General features: G+C 51.1%; 1 protein-coding gene across 1 annotated transcript in view; it reads left to right on the plus strand.

Annotated features, from left to right (window-relative positions):
- The window catches only part of RBM10 (RNA binding motif protein 10), a 41,583-nt gene that overhangs the window by 15,545 nt on the left and 7,361 nt on the right, over positions 1 to 18,677 (plus strand). Inside the window, 8 exon segments of the mRNA XM_033201890.1 lie at positions 8,263 to 8,446; positions 9,974 to 10,204; positions 12,049 to 12,082; positions 12,085 to 12,117; positions 13,925 to 13,998; positions 15,413 to 15,499; positions 18,025 to 18,085; positions 18,240 to 18,416. Coding sequence (XP_033057781.1) covers positions 8,263 to 8,446; positions 9,974 to 10,204; positions 12,049 to 12,082; positions 12,085 to 12,117; positions 13,925 to 13,998; positions 15,413 to 15,499; positions 18,025 to 18,085; positions 18,240 to 18,416 — 881 coding nt within the window.

Raw genomic sequence — 18,677 nt, forward strand, 5'->3', positions numbered from 1 at the left:
AGAAAGCAGTTTTGAGATTTTTTTTTTTGGAGAGAGAGATTTCTTTAATATTTTTATGGTTTCTATTTGGGAATTTAAGTTTTCACCCATCCAGAGTTTATTGGGCATAAGAAGTAAACAACTTTGTTTTCTTAGTAGGCAACACTTTTCTGTAAAGGATCAGATGGTAAATATTTTTGGCATTGCATTGCAAGACCGTCTCTGTTGCAACTAAACTGAAAGCAGTCACGGACAATTTATGAATGAATGAATGGATATAGCTGTGTTCCAGTAAAACTTTATTTATTTAATTAATTTATTTTTTGAAACAGGATCTCGCTGTGTTGCCCTGACTGGCTGGAGTGCAGTGGCGCGATCAGAGCTCACTGCAGCCTCTGTCTCCCTGGCTCATGGGATCCTCCCACCTCAGCCTCACACACCGCTAATTTCTTTTTTTCTTTCTTTCTTCTTTTTTTTTTTTTCTTTTTCTAGTAGAGACGAGGTCTGACTACTGTGTTACCCAGACTGGGTCTGGAACTCAAGGGTTACTCCTGCCTTGGTCTTCCAAAGTACTGGAATTACAGATGTGAGCCACTACACCTGACCTCCACTAAAACTTTATTTAAGGAGACTGGATTTGGTCCACTGGCTATAGTTTGCTGATCCCTAGGCCAGATAGTTATTGTAACTATTATTTATTGACTAATTCATTTTCCCCTTGTTAGTTTGAAATATAACCTTTGGCTTATACTGAACTTCCACGTGTGTTTTTGTATGCTGTAGATTCTATTCTGTGTCACTGATTTGTCTATTCATGTTTTAATTCATTTACCTTTATGATTTTTGTTTTTGTTTTTGTTTTTTTTGGGGGGGGGTCTGGCTTTGTCACCAGGTACAGTGGTGCAATCATGGCTCACTGCATCCTTGACCTCCTGGCCTCAAGTGATTCTCCTGCCTCAGCCTCCCAACTAGCTGGGGATACAAACACACACCACCACGCGTAACTAAATTTTGTATTTTTTGTAGAGATGAGGTTTTGCTATGTCACCCAGGCTGGTCTTGAACTCCCGGCTCAAGCCATCCGTCCACCTCATCCTCCCAAAGTGCTGGGATTAGGGGCATGACCCACGGCCCCTGGCTTATCCTTTGTTTTTTTATTTTGTTTGTTTGTTTGGAGACGGAGTCTCACTCTGTTGCCAGGCTGTAGTGCAGTGGCGCAATCTCAGCTCACTGCAACCTTGGCTTCCTGGGTTCAAGAGATTCTCCTGCCTCAGCCTCCTGAGTAGCTGGGATTACAGGCGCGCACCACCACACCCAGCTAATTTTTGTATTTTTTGTAGAGACGAGGTTTCACCACGTTGACCAGACTATTCTCCATCTCCTGACCTCGTGATCCGCCCGCCTTGGCCTCCCACAGTACTGGGATTACAGGCATGAGTCGCTGCGCCCAGCCTGTCCTTTGTTTTTTTAAACAGTGCTACAGTAACTTTTTTGTATATGTGCAAGTATATGTATACTTTAAATTCCCAGAAGTAGAACTGTGGGTCAAAGGGTATGTAGATTTTTAGTTTTGTCAGCTGTTGCCAAATTCTCCTCCATAAGTATTATTCCATTTTTAACTCCTACCAGTAATATGAAAGTGCCTGTTTTCCACACAGCCTTGCTGTTTGTTTTCAAACATTGGACTGTTGTAAATCTGTTAGAATAAAAATGTTCTATCAAATCTTCCTTACAGAAGAATTCTAAATAATAGTGATTATTGTATAGTACAATATAGTATTTAATAGTTATTATAAATAATAATTTTTATGTAATTCCAAATAATGTAGATATTCCCTCCTCCAGGAGGTAGAGCACAATTACCCTCCTTTTGACTGTGGGCTGGTCTTGGGAGACTCACCTCTAAAGAATAGAGTATGGAGGCCGGGCGCGGTGGCTCATGTCTGTAATCCCAGCACTTTGGGAAGGGGAGGGGGATGGATTGTGAGGTCAGGAGATTGAGGCCAGCCTGGCCAACATGGTGAAACTCCGTCTCTACTAAAAACGCAAAAATTGGCTGGGGGTGGTGGCGGGTGCCTATAGTCCCAGCTACTCAGGAGGCTGAGGCAGGAGAATTGCTTGAACCCGGGAGTCAGAAGTTGCAGCGAGCTGAGATGGTGCCACTGTACTCCAGCCTGGCAACAGAGTGAGACTCCATCTCAAAAAAAAGAAAAAAAAAAAGAATAGAGTATGGAAAGAGAAATAGAGAAATTTTACAGTGAAGAAACCTGGCAGACACCACCTTAACTAGGTGATCATGGTTAACATCACCAGAGATAAGTCATGTTGTTATCATGTACTCTCTTCTGTGATATGATCAGAAGGGCATCTCACTATCTCCCTTCTGTTGTATGCTTCTCCAAAAAAAAAAAAAAAAAATCCATAATCTCAAGTCTAATCATCAGAACACATCAAACAAAACCAGTTAAAGGGCTTTCTACAAAATACCTGGCCAGTGCTGTTCAAAACTGTTCAGGTCGTTAAAAACAAACAAGGACAGACTGATAAACCTTCACAGGCCAGAGGAGACTGAGGGAATGTGACAACTACATGTAATGTGATATTTAGGATTAAATCTTGGATCAGAAAAAGGGTATTAGCGAGAAAATTGGTGGAATCCTAATATAATCTGTAGTTTAGTTAATTCCTTAGTTTTGACAAATTTGTCCTAGTTTTGTTAATATTAGGGGAAGCTGGTGAAGGGTATACAGGGATTCTTTGAACTTTTCTGTACATGTAAAATTATTTCAAAATAAGTTTGACTTCATCAAAATTAGAAACTTTTGTTTATTTTTATTTATTTTATAGCAATGAGGTTCCGCTATGTTGCCCAGGCTGGTCTCAAACTCTTGGGTTCATGTGATCCGCCCGTCTTGGCCTCCCAAAGTGCTGGGATTACAGGTGTGAGTCCACCATGCCTGGCCAAGATTAGAAACTTTTGGAAGTCTCTCTGAACCTATTCTGGTTCAGGGACTGCTGGTAGCAACAACAAAAGATTAGAAACTTTTATACTTCCAAAGACACTATCAAGAAAGTGAAAAGACAACCCACAATGGGAAAACATATTTGTAAATCATGTATCTGGTAAGGGATTAACATCCAGAATATAAGAACTCTTACAACAACAAAATTACCCAATTTAAAAATGGGCAAAGGGTTCATGACCAGCCTGACCAACATGGTGAAACCCCTGTCTCTACTAAAAATACAAAACATCAGCCGGGTGTGGTGGCAGGTGCCTGTAATCACAGCTACTTGGGAAGCTGAACCTGGGAGGCGGAGGTTGCAGTGAGCTGAGATCGTGCAACTGTACTCCAGCCTGGGTGACAGAGTCGGACTCCATCTCAAAACAAAAAAAAAAATGGGCAAAGGACTTGAATAGACATTTCTCCAATAAAGATACACAAATGGCCAGTAAACACATGAAAAGATGCAAAATAACAAGTGTTGGTGAGGATGTGGGGAAATTGGAACCCTTGTGCAACACTGGGTTCTGTGTAATGTAAAATGGTACAGCTGCTGTGGAAAACAGTTTGGCAGTTCCAGAAAAAGTTAAACATAGGATTACCATGTGATCCAGCAATTCCACTCCTAGGTATATACCCAAAAGAATTGAAAGCAATAATTCAGATACTTGGACACCAGTATTCATAGCAGCATTATTCACAATGTCCAAAATAACCAAGGGGTGGAAGCAGCTCAACTGTGTATGAACAGATGAATGAACAAAATGTGGTGTGTGCATACTACAGTAGAAGAGTATTATTCTGCCATACAAAGGAAGGAAATTCTAACATATTGCCTTGTGGATGAACCTTGAAAACATGCCAGGTGAAATAAGCTAGACACATAGGGACAACTATTATGATTCCAGTTATATGAAGTACCTAGAATAGGCAAATTCATTGAGACAGAAAGTAGAATGGAGGCTGTGGGGTGGGGTGGGAATTGTTTAATTGGTACAAAGGTTTTGTTTGGGATGATGAAAATTTCCTGGAAAAGGTGATGATTGCATAACATTGTTAGTATACTTAATGCCACTGAATTAGATAATTAAGAATGGTTGGCTGGGCGTGGTGGCTCATGCCTATAATCCCAGCACTTTGGGAGGCCGAGACGGGTGGATCACCTGAGGTCAGGAGTTCGAGACCAGCCTGACCAACATGGAGAAACCCTGTCTCTACTAAAAATTAGCCAGTGGTGGTGCAGGTCTGTAATCCCAGCTACTCGGGAGGCTGAGGCAGGAGAAATACTTGAACCCGGGAGGTGGAGGTTGCGGTGAACCGAGATTGCGCCATTGGACTCCAGCCTGGTCAACAAGAGTAAAACTTGTCTCAAAAAAAAAGAGGCGGGGCGCAGTGGCTCACACCTGTAATCCCAGCACTTTGGGAGGCCAAGGCAGGTGGATCACCTGAAGTCAGGAGTTCGAGACCAGCCTGGCCAACATGGTGAAACCCCATCTCTACTAGAAATACAAAAATTAGCCAGGCATGGTGGCACACACCTGTAGTCCCAGCTACTTGGGAGGTTGAGGCACAAGAATTGCTTGAGGCCGGGCGCAGTGGCTCACGCCTGTAATCCCAGCATTTTGGGAGGCCGAGGCAGGTGGATCACGAGGTCAGGAGTTCGAGACCAGCCTGACCAACGTAGTGAAACCCTGTCTCTACTGAAAATACAAAAATTATCCAGGCATGGTGGTACACGCCTATAGTCCTAGCTACTCGGGAGGCCGAGGCTGCAATGAGCCGAGATTGTGCCACTGCACTCCAGCCTGGACAACAGAGCAAAACTCATCACCAAAAAAAAAAAAAAGAATCGCTTGAACCTGGGAGGCAGAGGTTGCAGCGAACCGAGATTGTACCACTGCACTCCAGGCTGGGTGACAGAGCGAGACTCCATCTTAAAAAAAAAAAAAAGGGATGGTTAAATGGTAAATGTATATTTTACCACAATAAAAAAAAATCTAGAAAAAATATACAGAAATTAAAATTTCAAGTTTATTTTAGGCCATGTGCAGTGGCTCACGTCTGTAATCTCAGCACTTTGGGAGACTGAGGCGAGAGGATCACTTAAGTCCAAAAGTTCAAGATCATGCTGGGCAACATAGTGAGATCCTGTATCTATAAAAAATTTGAAAATTAGCTGGATGTGGTGGTGCATTCCTGTAGTCCCAGCTATTTGGGGCTGAGATGGGAGGATTACTTAAGCCCAGGAGGTGGAGGCTACAGTAAGCTATAGTTGCACCACTGCACTCAGCCTGGGCAGCAGACCGAGACCTTGTCTTAAGTAAAATAAAGTTTATTTTAAAACAGTCTATCCAATGTAGTTTTAATTCTCATCTTTCTCTTGAGATGGAGTCTCACTCTGTCACTCAGGCTGGAGTGCAGTGGTACACTCATAGCTCACTGTAACCTAGAAATCCTAGGCTCAAGCAGTCCTCTCGCCTCAGCCTCCTGAGTAGCTGGGACTATAGATGTGCACCACCATGCCCAACTAATATGTTGTGGTGGTGATTGATGGTGGTTTTGTAAAGACGGGATCTTGCTATGTTGTCCAGGCTGGTCTTGGCCTCAAGCTATCCATCCTCCCACTTTGGCCCTGCAAAGTGCTGGGATTACAGGATGAGCCATCTCACCTAGCAAAATTTTCATCTTTCATTGTAAGTGAGATAGAGCATCTTTTCAGATACACACAGTTATATTTTTATCTGTGAATTCTGTTCACTTCCTTTCCCCATATTTTTTCCTAGTTTATTGTCTTTTGACTTGGTTAATGATGTTTTTTGTTTTTCTGTTTTTTTTTTCCAAGCAAAAGTATTTTATTTTTATGTAGTTGAATTTAGTAATCTTTTCTTCTGTGGCTTCTGGATTTGGATTATAGGTTTCCCCATTTCAAGATTATAAAGAAATTATTCAATTATTCCATATTTTCTTATTTTACTTTCATGATTTCATTTCTTAATCTTTGTTTTCTTTTTTTGTTTTGTTTTGTTTTGTTTTGTTTTGTTTTGTTTTAAAAACAGAGTCTTACTCTGTCGTCCAGACTGGAGTTCAGTGGCTTGATCTTGGCTCACTGCCGCCTCTGCCTCCCGGGTTCAAGCGATTCTCCTGCCTCAGCCTCCCAAGTAGCTGGGATTACAGGCATGTGTCACCACACCCGGCTAATTTTTGTATTTTTAGTAGAGATGGAGTTTCACCATGTTGGCCAGGCTGATCTCAAATTCCTGACCACAAGTGATCTGCCCACCTCAGCCTCCCAGAGTGCCGCCCACGCCTGGCCTATGGTTTCATTTCTTATATTTAAATCTTTGATCTGTTTGAAATATATCCTGAGGCCGGGCGCGGTGGCTCACGCCTGTAATCCCAGCACTTTGGGAGGCTGAGGCGGGCGGATCACAAGGTCAGGAGATCGAGACCACGGTAAAACCCCGTCTCTATTAAAAATACAAAAAATTAGCCGGCGCAGTGGCCGGCGCCTGTAGTCCCAGCTACTCAGGAGGCTGAGGCAGGAGAATGGCGTGAACCCGGGAGGCGGACTTGCAGTGAGCCGAGAGTGCGTCACTGCACTCTAGCCTGGGCGACAGAGCGAGACTCCCCTTCAAAAAAAAAAAAAAAAAAAAGAAATATATCCTGGTATATATGTGAAGTATAGTCATTATATCTTGTTGCACATGTCTAGGTATTTAACCTTTTTGATGAATTGTACTTGGACCTTTCTATTTTCTAAACAGTGGTTACATTATTTATACCCAGCATCCTTACTGATTTATTATTTATAACAGTTTTTTCAGTTGATTCTCTTAGGCTTTGCAGGTATACTCTCTTATCATTTACAAATAATGGTAATTTTACCTTCTCCTTTCAGCTTTTAACCTCTTTTCTTCCTTCCCTGTTTAATTGTTTTAGCTAGTGTCTTTAGAATAATGTTAGAATGCTGTTGATAACGGACATTCTCATGTTGTTCCCAACCAGAATTGGAACCCTGTTAGTATAGTAGCATTCTTCTATGTCATCTAGTTTTTTCTATTTTAAATAAACATATATTGGTTGCTCTTAGAATGCTTTTTTAGTCATTATTTGTTCAAAATAATTGTTGAGCGCCTACTGAGTGCTAGGGAATATGGCAGTGAGCCAAGGGTCCCCTCATTTCCTGGAGCCCATATTCTAATTTTTTAACTCATCAAAGAAACACAGATTAGGCCATGCACAGTGGTGGAGGCCTGTAATCCCAGCACTTTGGAAGGCTGAGGTGGGTGGATCACTTAAGCCCAGGAATTTGAGACCAACTTGGCAATGTGGTAAAACCCCATCTCTACAAAAAATATAAAAATGAGCTGGGTGTGGTGGCACGTGCCTGTGGTCCCAGCTACTCAGGAGGCTGAGGTGGGAGGATGGCTTGAGTCTGGGAAGTTGAGGCTGCAGTGAGCCCTGATCATGCCACTGCCCTCCAGCCTGGGCACCAGTGCCAGATCCATTCTCAAAAAAGAGAAAAGAAAAATGCAGATGAAATCAGCTTTGAGATAAATATTTTACAGTTATTGTGGTAGGAGAAATTTTAATGAAAGAGCTGCTAGTGTCGGCAAGGTAACAGTGAAGCAGGGGCAGAGGCCGTGGTACAAGACAGGGAGGAGGGGCCTCACCCTTGGCGATCCTGCAAACTGCATGGGACCTTGCTGAGCATTTTGGTGTTTGATCCTGAGACTGAGGGGGAGCCACTGAAGGGACTGAGATGAGTTTGAGTGGCTTTGCCTTAGAGAGCACTCACATTTGGGATTTGGGATGTAGAGACTGAACTGAGGAGGTCCAGGTAGAAGTGAGGAGACCAGCCAGGCCACAACCAAGGTGCTCATGAGAGAAACCAGTGGCATGGACCAGAGAGTGACATAGGACCAGAGAGAGGCGGGTTGCACTTCAGAGATGTGGAGTAGGTATTTAGGAATCCCTGTCCCGGGGCAGGCCTGAGGGCTTCCAAAGAATAGAGTAGAGGGAGGGAAAATGAAAGTTTACAGGGGAGAAACCTGGCAGACACTGCCTTAACCAGATGACCAAGGTTAACATCACTAGAGCTAAGTCATGGTGGTAGCATGTACATCCTTATCTGATAGGATCAGAAGGGCACCTCACTTCTGTTGTATGCTCCTCCAAAAAACAAAACCCTATAACCATGAGAACACATCACCTGGGCCTCTTGCACCTTTTAGAAAGGGCAACCTCTGATCCCTCCCCATCCTTCTTCCTCCACTAGTGGTGGTCGTGGTGACAGGACTGGCCGCTATGGAGCCACTGACCGCTCGCAGGATGATGGTGGGGAGAACCGCAGCCGAGACCACGACTACCGGGACATGGACTACCGTTCATATCCCCGCGAGTACGGCAGCCAGGAGGGCAAGCACGACTATGACGACTCATCTGAGGAGCAGAGTGCGGAGGTGAGGAGGGGGCGAGCTGCGCCAGGCCTGACTGGGATGGGCTCCCGAGGGCCCTCTGTGTCTGGCTGCAGCAGGGTGTGCAGGCGGCTCTCCACTCCCATGCCTTCAGACTGTGCTCGGTGGCTTTGCCTCACCTGGAGGGCCTGTTCCCACTCCCCTCTCTGAGGGCTGCTCTCCCAACCTGAGTCTCCCTGGCTTCCACATGCTTGGCTCTATACTTCTCAGGGCCCCTGGCCACCACTCTTTCCTTCTCCCTGTTGTTCAGTTCGGGCCCATGGCTCACTGTGAACCCTGTACTGCCCGCTCCCAGCCAACTTGGGCACTTGAAGAGCCTCTTCCATGGGACCCGGCGTCGGGGGTTGGGAGGACAACCAGGGGAATGCAGACTACCAAGCTGAGGAGCTCTGGGAGGCCAGCCATGGACATTCCCAGTGGTAACAGAGCCCCTAGACAGAAGGGAAGGACACTTCTGGAAAAGCCAGTGCCATGTTGGGTAGTTCACCCTAGCCTGAGGGATGAGGCATGATGTTTACACCATCAGGGAGCCCCTACCCGAGGGGAACAAACAGGCTTGCCTTAGGGGAATCCCAGTTGGAGGGGCAGTCAGGGCCCTGGTCCATGCAAGCAGGCAGCTCTCCTGTCCAGCAGGCTGGGAAGGGTGTTCTTGCAAGCCCAGCCCTAGGGGGCAGGCTGTGAGCTGCCCACTGCCCTCTGGAGGGTCCAGGGCGAAAACTCCTTTGGTGGACTGCCTGGCTTCTCCAGTGGCAGCTGTCAAGCTGTGCCCAGATGTCTCCAGGAGCACTGGGCCCTGGCCAGGGTGAGAATGGAGCACCAAGTTATCTGGCGCTTCCCCACTGTGGGTGGGAGGGCTTTGGCCCGAGGCCTGGTCTGCTTAGTCCTAGAATAGATGAATGGGCAACAACCCAGAGCCCAACAGCCATACCATTTTGAGCGTGGTGTGTGGTGGAGGACTGGCCAAGGCTGAGGATCAGGGACTGAGGAGGGAGTGTCTGCAGCCCTCACACCACCTCTACCAGCTCCTGCTGGCTGGCTCTGGCCGAGATCTGAAGTTGTTCTTATGCCCCCAGCTTGGTTGCAGGGTGGAATCATAGGAGACACACAGCCTTTGGTGGTACAGTGAGCAATTGAGCACACCCCCTGAGCTGGCCAGAGAGGAGGGGAAAATCAAGGGTGGGGTCTGGGTGCTGACCCCAGGCCATCTTGCCTCAAGGAGGTTTAAGCTGTGTTTTGTCAGCTACCTTTGAGAGATCCCCCCCCAACACCAATACTGCCACCTACCTCTCCCCACCTCCTGAAGGCAGTCCCCAAAAGGACCCCATGGAGAATTTCCAGCCCCAGAAGGATTGCAGGCCAGGGCCTGCCCACCCTGCCTGCCCGAGCCTTTAGCCGGAGCCCGCACATCCCTGGCTTTCAGAGCCTGCCCGCCTCACAGAGCCAGCGGCCAGCTCCTAGGCCTGCCCAGACTGACTGCCCGTCTGGTGTCACTCATCTCATTCTGTCGGCCAGGATTCCTACGAGGCCTCCCCGGGCTCCGAGACTCAGCGTAGGCGGCGGCGGCGGCACAGGCACAGCCCCACCGGCCCGCCAGGCTTCCCCCGAGACGGCGACTATCGGGACCAGGACTATCGGACCGAGCAAGGGGAGGAGGATGAGGAGGAGGAGGATGAGGAGGAGGAGGAGAAGGCCAGTAACATCGTCATGCTGAGGATGCTGCCACAGGCAGCCACTGAGGATGACGTACGTGACCCCCATGGCCCCGGGCAGGAGGCCAGGCTGGGTCTCCTCCAGGGCCCTCAACTTTTCCCCACCCCTCCCTCACCCGCAACCTCAGTGCCTTTCATCCCTTCTCCCCCTCCAGCTCCTATCCCCCAGCACTGATCCGTCCTCTGTGGGCAGGTCCCATTGGCCCCCCCTGGTCTGGAGGGAGGAGTGTCAGAGAGGCCGGCTTGGTCAAGGGGCAGCGGCTGTGGGTATCCGGCCGTGGTGGGTTTGGGCGGGAGAAGAGCAGTCCTGCACATTCCACTGGTCATCCAGCCATTTTGCATGTGTGCATCAAGGGCCAGATACTCACCGGGCCAGTGCTGGCTATTTCTGGTAGCAGAGATGACACTGGGGCCCTGCAACCATTGGGGGAGGGGTGGGATTTTCTGAAATTTCCTTTTCCTTTTTCCCCATCCTCTTTTGTCAGCAGCCTGGCCTGGCCTCAGAGCCTTGGGTGGTTGTTAACAGCCTCCCCGCCTGCCTCCCTTTCCTCGTGCTTCCTTTTCATACATACTTCTCATGACAGCCACACTGAAGCCCCATCAGGCCTACCAGAATAACCTCCAAGAATAGTCTCCCTGATCCTGGTCCTTCTTAGTCCACTCCGCCGCCCCTCAACCCCCACCCCCATGAATTCTCTGAAATTCCCCCACCCGCTAGCCCTCCTCTGAAATCTGCTAGCTGCTCATTTTGTAGCAGAGAAAATCCCACTTGTGTATTTGAGGGTTTCTAAGGTCTGGCCCACCTGCCCTGTCCAGGGTCAGACAGTAGCTGGTTGCTGACATTGTTGAGAATGTATCTCAGGGTGGGCCATGTGTTAGGTGTGATTCAGTCCCCATGGCATCCCAACAGGGAAGGTACTGAGTGGGAATGTGACTTGCCCGAGGTCTTACAGCCAGTGAATGGCGGAGTGGAGCTGGAGTCTGAACCCGGGCAGCTGGACCCCAGAGCACACTTTTTGCTGCTTCCTCAGCCTTCCCTGAGTTTGGAGTCCTGATAAGCTCTTCTGTGTGTTTTTCCTTTTCATCCTGTGTATGGGTGTGTGTAAGTCTAATCTCCTGTCTTGTTTAACCTGGTGGGGAAACTGAGGCCCAGAGACATGAAGACTCCTTCCCAAGAATGGTTGGCATAGGCTCCTGGTCCTCTGTGAGAGACCTCACTGGCCTGGAGACCCTGCCTCACCTGGTCCAAATCCCGAATTGCCTCTGCAGTCTCCCTCTGGCCTACTCCATCCAGGAAGCAATCCCCAGGACTATATTTTTTTGCTTTTTGTCTCCACCCTAAGTTATTGCTGCAGTCATGGTCTAGGGTACATGGCTGGGATTTGCTCAGACTCCTGTTCTCCCCATTTGGCATTTATGTCATGGATCTCTTTTGACGCAAGCTGCAGGTCAGCGGGGCAGGGGTGGGGGCGCGGGTTATCCCCTTGCCAAGGGCAAGAATTGCTTCCCAGGTTTCCTTACTTCATGGCTGCCACTGAGCCCTTTGTCAGATCACCCTGCCCACCATTCTTAAGTGGCTGGCTCACTTGCTTTCTTGTTCTCTGTGCCCCTGAGGGTCGTCCTGCTGCCATGCTTTACCTTGCTCTGTGCCCATTTCTTCATTTGATTCACTTTCTGCAAGTCTGGGGCTGAAAGTCAAGACTGTGAACTGGTGTGGGCCTGGGGCTGTTGTCACTCAGGGAAAAGCTGCGAAAGAGGCAGAGGAGACTGTGTGCACATCACCGATGACCTCTCGGGATCCAGAGGCCTCCAGCCAGCCTCAGGTACCCAGCGGCACCATTGTGCTGAGCCTGCCCCACTCTGTATCTCCCCGTATAGATCCGTGGCCAGCTGCAGTCCCACGGCGTGCAAGCACGGAGGTTCGGCTGATGCGGAACAAATCTTCAGGTGAGCTTTTGTTCCCAGTGCCCTCCCCTTCCAGTGGCCAGCCTCAGCCTCGGAATCTCCCTCCTACCTCTGCCTTCTCCCCGACTCCCTCCACCACCTTCCTGCCACAGCTGGGAATGGGCAGTGTGGGGGGTGCCCTCTCTTCTCTCCCCCTCCCCACACTCTCCTCACAGCTCCAGCCAGAAGCCTCTTCAATGGGGCTGTCGGGGCAGGGGTGCAGCTCTGAGCTGAGCTGGGTGCTCCCTGGGGTCAGGGCCAGGGCCAGGCTCCCAGGCATCTCCTCTCTGGGACTCTTGAGTATCTGAGATGGTAACCCCCTCCCATACACTCCCTTCCCTCTCCTTTCTTCTCCTTCCTCTGCCCCTCACTTTCCCCTACATTTTTTGGTAACAGCCTCTGACCAGAAAGTAGCTCTGACGTGGTGGTCCCACGTGTGTGTCCCAAGGGGGAAGCAGGGGATGGCTCTTATCCAAGGACACATCCCAAGGAACAGCCAGGACTTCCTGGCCTCGCCTGTTCCCTCCCTCCCTCTTGCAGGCTGCTTGGAGCTGGCCTGAGGTTAGCAGGGTGGTGGTGGGGGGAGTTGTCTCTACAGGACCTCTGCCCAGGCTCCCCAAGGCAGGCACAGTGGGGCCTCACTCTGCCTGGGCTTCTCTCTCCATCTCTCAGTCTCTCCTCCCCACACCTCCATCTCTCTCTCTCTTTCTCTCTCTCTCTCCCCCTTTCTCCCTTTCTCTCTTTCTCTCTCTGCCCCCCCCCACTTATATTATTCATTCCATCCTCCTATGCATCCTAACGGTTATTCTTTTGAACATTAAGCATGCCCCCCCAAGCCCTTCTCATCCAAGCCCTCCCCGTGTATCTGCCTCTAAAGGACATGCTATCCTGAGGCCTCAACCCTGAATCCCTTTCCTAAGCCTGGAGTCTTGGTTGCATGTAGGTCTTGCTCTGCATCACCCCAACTACACCACACATGGACAGCTTCTGGGTCTCTCTCTCCACAAGGAGGTGTTACAGGTGCAGCCCCCTCGATGGCCCTGGGCGCTTCTCTCAGGCACCCATTGATTCTTACCTCTAAGGTCCTCCTGGCCAATCGTGGCCACCATTCTCCTTTTGTCCAGGGGAACCTGGACTGTTTGTGGCTGTAGTCTCCACCCTGTGGCCCTGAGGTGGCTCCCTAGCGAGGCCCACCTCCCCTGCGCTGCGGTGAGGCTGAGATGAGGTCGTGTCTTTAACCGCCCCTGGTTCTCAATGGGCCAAGAGCCTTGCTAGCCTCACAGAGCAGCCTGGCCCAGCTTCTCTTTTGCTCCTGTGATTCAACACCTGTTACAGGACCCCTCCTGGGTGCCCCTGGCCTCGAGCCGGGTCCGCCCTGGAGTTACGTATTGTGGCTTGTGTGGAGCCAGCAGCCTGCCCACCGTCCCCTCCCTCCTTCTCTGGAGGCAGATCTCTCGTATTCTTTCCCTCCCGGCTGCTTCTCTCCGTCTCTGTCACCCCAGGCTGGCTCGGCAGGTCTGCCCGAGCCCCATCTCTCTCTCTTCCAGTTGGTGTGTGTGTCTCTCCCCCTACCGACCTCTGGCCTCTGTTTTTCTCCTCCACCTTCCCTGCCCCACCTGGCCATCTACCTTGCCCCCCACACCCGCTAGTCTTTCTCTCTCTGATTGCCTCTTTCTCTTTCTTCCTTTCTCCTCTTCCCCTTTCCCTCTCTCTGCCCCCGTCCTCTCCCCTCGGGTCCCGCCCCCGGGAACGCCGTGTGTCCAAAGCTGTTGACTAACCCACTGCGTCTGTATCTGAATGCTGTCTCCAGGTCAGAGCCGGGGCTTCGCCTTCGTCGAGTTTAGTCACTTGCAGGACGCTACACGATGGATGGAAGCCAATCAGGTTGCTTTGCCGCACTTGAACCCCCCCCAAACAAATACTACTTTGTAATCGAGCGCTCTCCCCATCGCCTGATTCTTACGGACACAGTTCCCTGCCCTGTGGCCCTGTGTCCCATCCCCCCTGCCCCCTCTCTCCCCTTCCTGACCCTCACTATCTCCTCTTCCCATCTCTCGCTACCCCACTGGGCTTCCCATCCAGAGCCCACACTCACCACTGTCCCCTTCCTACCACCAGGCACTAGCGCTGCCCCTTCACCTCTCCCAGCTGACTGTTCAGAGAAACAGCTGCCAGGGTGGGTTCTTTCACCTAGCTTCCCACTCCCCCCCGGGCGGGGGTGGGGGTGGGGCACCCCTCTCTGGGGTTAGCCAGAGCCAGGACCTCATTCTACCCTCAGGACCACTGGAAGTCCTGCCAGTGAGGAGCTTAGCTATTGGCATAGTCACTAGCAAGACTCATTTTGTCAGCCCCCTCCCTGCATGTGAATTTGGCCCTTTGATTTTCATGCAAGGGGACAGCACTGCTCCGTTGATCTCAAGTTCCTGTCGAGTATGATAGTTTTATCAACACCCTGGCCTCACTTCGCCGCCCCTACCCTTCCTATCACATCTCCACGCTCACAGGAGGTACCACCTCAGGCAGCTCCGTCTTCTCGGCAAGGACCCGTGCACAGTCAGCCCCTGGGGGAGCCTCTCCCCCAAGCCTGGCATGGGATCCCAACTCAGCAGCTTTGGGACCTCCGAGACCCAAAGATCTGCCTGGACACCCACCCCTACCCAGATCCCTGGTGTAGGGCACTGGAGAGAAGTTTCAGGGGAGGAAGGGGCAGAGGTGGTAGAATGGGGGATCCCGGCAGAGGCAGCCCTGGAGCCGTCTCCTCAGGGTCGGTAGGCTAGTGCCACGGGCCCAGGACCCAGACATCCATGGGAAGACGGCCTCACGGCAGAAACTTCCATCTGTTCGAAATGGCTCTTTCTTTTTCCCCTTCTCCAGCACTAGCGCACCTGCGCTCTCTTTCTCTTTCTCTGCCCTCTCCCTCCCCCTCCCTGTCTCCCCTCACCCCCCAAGTGTAACCTGTGTAGTCCTGGCCCTGGGTGTGGCCTGGCAGTGTCAGGGCCGAGTGGGGGTTTCTCCCCACTGTCCGGCAAGCGTCGGTCAGCCGAACACTGTGTGCCTGGTGGTGTGTGTTCACATGTGTGCGTGCGTGTGCCCGGCAGAGCAGCAAACAGCTGCGCCCGAGAGCTGTGGCGCTTTCCCTCCCTACCTCCCTTCTTCCCTCCATCCGCTCTCCGACCTCCCTCCGTTCCCTGTCCCTCATCCATCCAGCTGAAGGGCTCGCTCACTCTCTTCTCCTGTGCTGAAACGGTGCGTGGGGCACTGCTGCCTGGGCCTCACTGTGCTCTGCTTTTTCCTGCAGCACTCCCTCAACATCCTGGGCCAGAAGGTGTCAATGCACTACAGCGACCCCAAGCCCAAGATCAATGAGGACTGGCTGTGCAATAAGGTACAGGGGCGGTGGGCAGCAGTTGTCATGGACAGAGACAGCAACACAGCAGTGGCGGCGATCCCTCCCTCCCTCCCTCTCCCGCTCTTTCTCCCTCCATCTCTCCCCCTCCCCCAATCTCGCTCCTCTCTCTCCCTCCATCTCTCTCTCTCTCTTTCTCTCTCTCATTCTCTATCCCTTGATCACTCAGCTTGAGTAGTCACCATTCCTAGCCAGCCGTATACAAATGTGTAGTGAGCATTCACTTGATGCAGGCTCTGTCCTAAAATGCAGTGTTGCCTGGAGTTCCAGTAGACTTTAAGGAAATATATACGTGGATGATGAATTAGTGACAGTGTAGGCTTGAAGTGGTGGTGTGGAGAATGTGGGCTTCAGAGCCAGACTGGCTGAAATGAGACTATCCTAGATCGGCCTTGATTTTGGCCAAGGTGCTTAGCCTCTCTTTGCCTCACTTTCCCCATCTCTAAAATGTGAATATTAATGACACCTCTCCCTAAAGGTGGTTGGGAGGATTCAGCTGTGTTAATGAGAGGGTAACACTCAGAACAGCACCTGGCCCACAGTTAACACAGTCGAATTGTTAACTAATCATGAAAGCAAAGCACAGAGCGTTCTGAGAGCCCATATCAGGTAGCTCAAGCCTGAAGGCCACTCTGACCACGCCGCGTCAAAACTGAAACTGGAGGCTATGGTTTTGTAGTCACCTCTGTCTTCCCTAAGGGGAGTTGAGGCTCAGAGAGGTGGAACCATGGGTGAACCTTTAGCTGTGCCCTGTGCCTTGCTCCTGATCACAGGAACTTGGATGCCATAGTGGCTTCAGGTCTGCCCTGGGGCCAGCATTGTGATTCCACGGTTTGTAGAGGCCCCAACCCTCTCCCCAGGAAGTACTCTGCCTAGTCAGGAAGAGTGGCGCATCTGTTTTTTTTTTTTTTTTTTAAAAAGTCCTATCAGAGGATTGGTGCTCAACATTTCTGGAGAAAGAAAGACAAGTGACAGTGGAACTCCTTCCTGTATTTCCAGATAGCCTCAAAACCAGGGAATTTTTTTTTTTTTTTTTTTTTTTGAGACAGGATCTGGCTCTGTCACCAAGGCTAGAGTGCAGCAGTCTGGGCTCACTGGAACCTCTGTCTCCAGGGCTCAAGCCATCAGCCTCCAGAGTAGCTGGGACCGTAGGCACATGCCACCATGCCCACTAATTTTTGCCTATTTTTTTTATTTGGTAGAGAGGGTTTCGTCATGTTTGCCAGGCTGGTCTTGAACTCCTGAGCTCAAGCAGTCCTCCCGCCTCAGCATCCCAAAGTGCTGGGATTACAGGCATAAGCCACCACGCCCAGCCCCAAACCAGGAATTCTCATGAACTCCTTCCCCTCCCCTGCATCCTGTTGGCCACCAGGTCCTGTCACTTCCATCACAGAAACGCCACTTTCCCTCCCTCGCCATTCCTGCTGCTCATGCCAATCGTCACGCTCTCACCCGCTCGCTCTGGAGCCCTCTCTGGTATGCCGGCCTCTTGTCCTCTTTCTCCCACGCCCTCACCTGGAACTTCTTCAAAACCACCTCTGACCACCCACGCCCATCCTCCTCTGCTTAACCAGCCCCAGCTCAGCTTAAGCATAAGATCCTCCATTACCTAACCGACTTCCTTCCCTGGCCTTGGCTTTTGCTTCTCCCCTTACTCTCCCACACCAGTTTTGGAAAGTCCATTGTTCCCTCCGGTAACAATTCCTCCCCAGCAAGGCTTAACAAAATGAAACTTCTGGGCATCCCAGGTCAGACCTCCCTGCTTCTGTGCAGGGACTGTCCCTGCCAAGTAAGTGGCACCCCACCCCCAGCCCATTTCCCTCCCCGAGCCCCTGCTGGATGGTCCACACAGACCGGCCTGCTCCTCTTCATGCTGCATCTGCCCCCGTGCTATGAGGCCATGAGGGCAGAGACCATGTTCTGGCCATGTGCAGCAGGACCTGGCCCAGGAGTGGTGCTTAGTACCTGAGTCTGGAACAGAGATGGACTGTGGTAGAAGCTGGGTCTCCAGATGCTGGAACATTCAAGGAAAATTTCTCAAGCAAAGCAGGATCCAACCCAGTCCTAGAGCTAAGAGGAGGGGTGCAGGTCTGGCCAGAGGCTACTGACTTCTAGGGCTGAAACGCTGAAAGGTTTCTGAATAGAGAAGCAAGTTTCAGGGAGGGAACCTAATAAAGGGATTGAATACGTGAGGCAGGGAACAGTCCTGGGAATTGGTGGCCTTAAGAAGGCAGAGGAAGGAGAGGAGGAAGTTGTAGTAACAAGGGGGGAGTTGTTCATTCCTGAGCTGAGCAGGCTGGCACAGAGAACAAATGAGAGTCTGGAAAGGGAAGATGCACAGTACTGAGAACCACATCAGAAGGTTCAGAAGGCACCTGCCACCCTTGCCTGGGGACTTTCCTTCCTGGGGCACTGCGGGGTCCCTGGGAGATCTCTGCATCCAGGTTTGGAGGGTGCAGTGGGAAATCCCTGCTCCCTCTGACGGCCTGGCCTGTGCCTCACAGTGTGGCGTCCAGAACTTCAAACGCCGAGAGAAGTGCTTCAAATGTGGCGTGCCCAAGTCAGGTGAGGCCCACCTACCCCTCGCACTCCCCAGGGCGGGGCGACTGGGGAGAAGGGAAGGTGAGGGGTCTGTGCTCAAGGCTTGGTATAGGGAGGAGGGTGACCAGTCATGGAGCCTCCCCCTTATCACCAGCCTGTCTCCCACTGCCCCTGACAGAGGCAGAGCAGAAGCTGCCCCTCGGCACGAGGCTGGATCAGCAGACACTGCCACTGGGTGGCCGGGAGCTGAGCCAGGGCCTGCTTCCCCTGCCGCAGCCCTACCAGGCCCAGGGAGTCCTGGCCTCCCAAGCCCTGTCACAAGGCTCAGAGCCAAGCTCAGAGAACGCCAATGACAGTGAGTCAGTTGTTTCTTCTTCCTCTGTGCCCTAGGGTGTCTGGGCTGGGCTCACCAAGACCAGAGAAATGCAGTGAGCAGGACCTCATCCTCATGGAATCTCCACTTGGTGCGGGGATAGACATTTGATGTAGGGAGAGCAGAGGGAGTGGCAACATCCCACCTGACTTTGGGGTGTGTTGGGAAGGTTCTCAGTAGACAGGCAGCCAGCTGGCACCTGTACCGCCAAGCAGAGTTGATCCCGGAGGAAGCAGTGAGGGA

Source organism: Trachypithecus francoisi, unplaced genomic scaffold (assembly GCF_009764315.1).
Source record: "Trachypithecus francoisi isolate TF-2019V2 unplaced genomic scaffold, Tfra_2.0 Lachesis_group6, whole genome shotgun sequence".
Classification (NCBI taxonomy): domain Eukaryota; kingdom Metazoa; phylum Chordata; class Mammalia; order Primates; family Cercopithecidae; genus Trachypithecus; species Trachypithecus francoisi.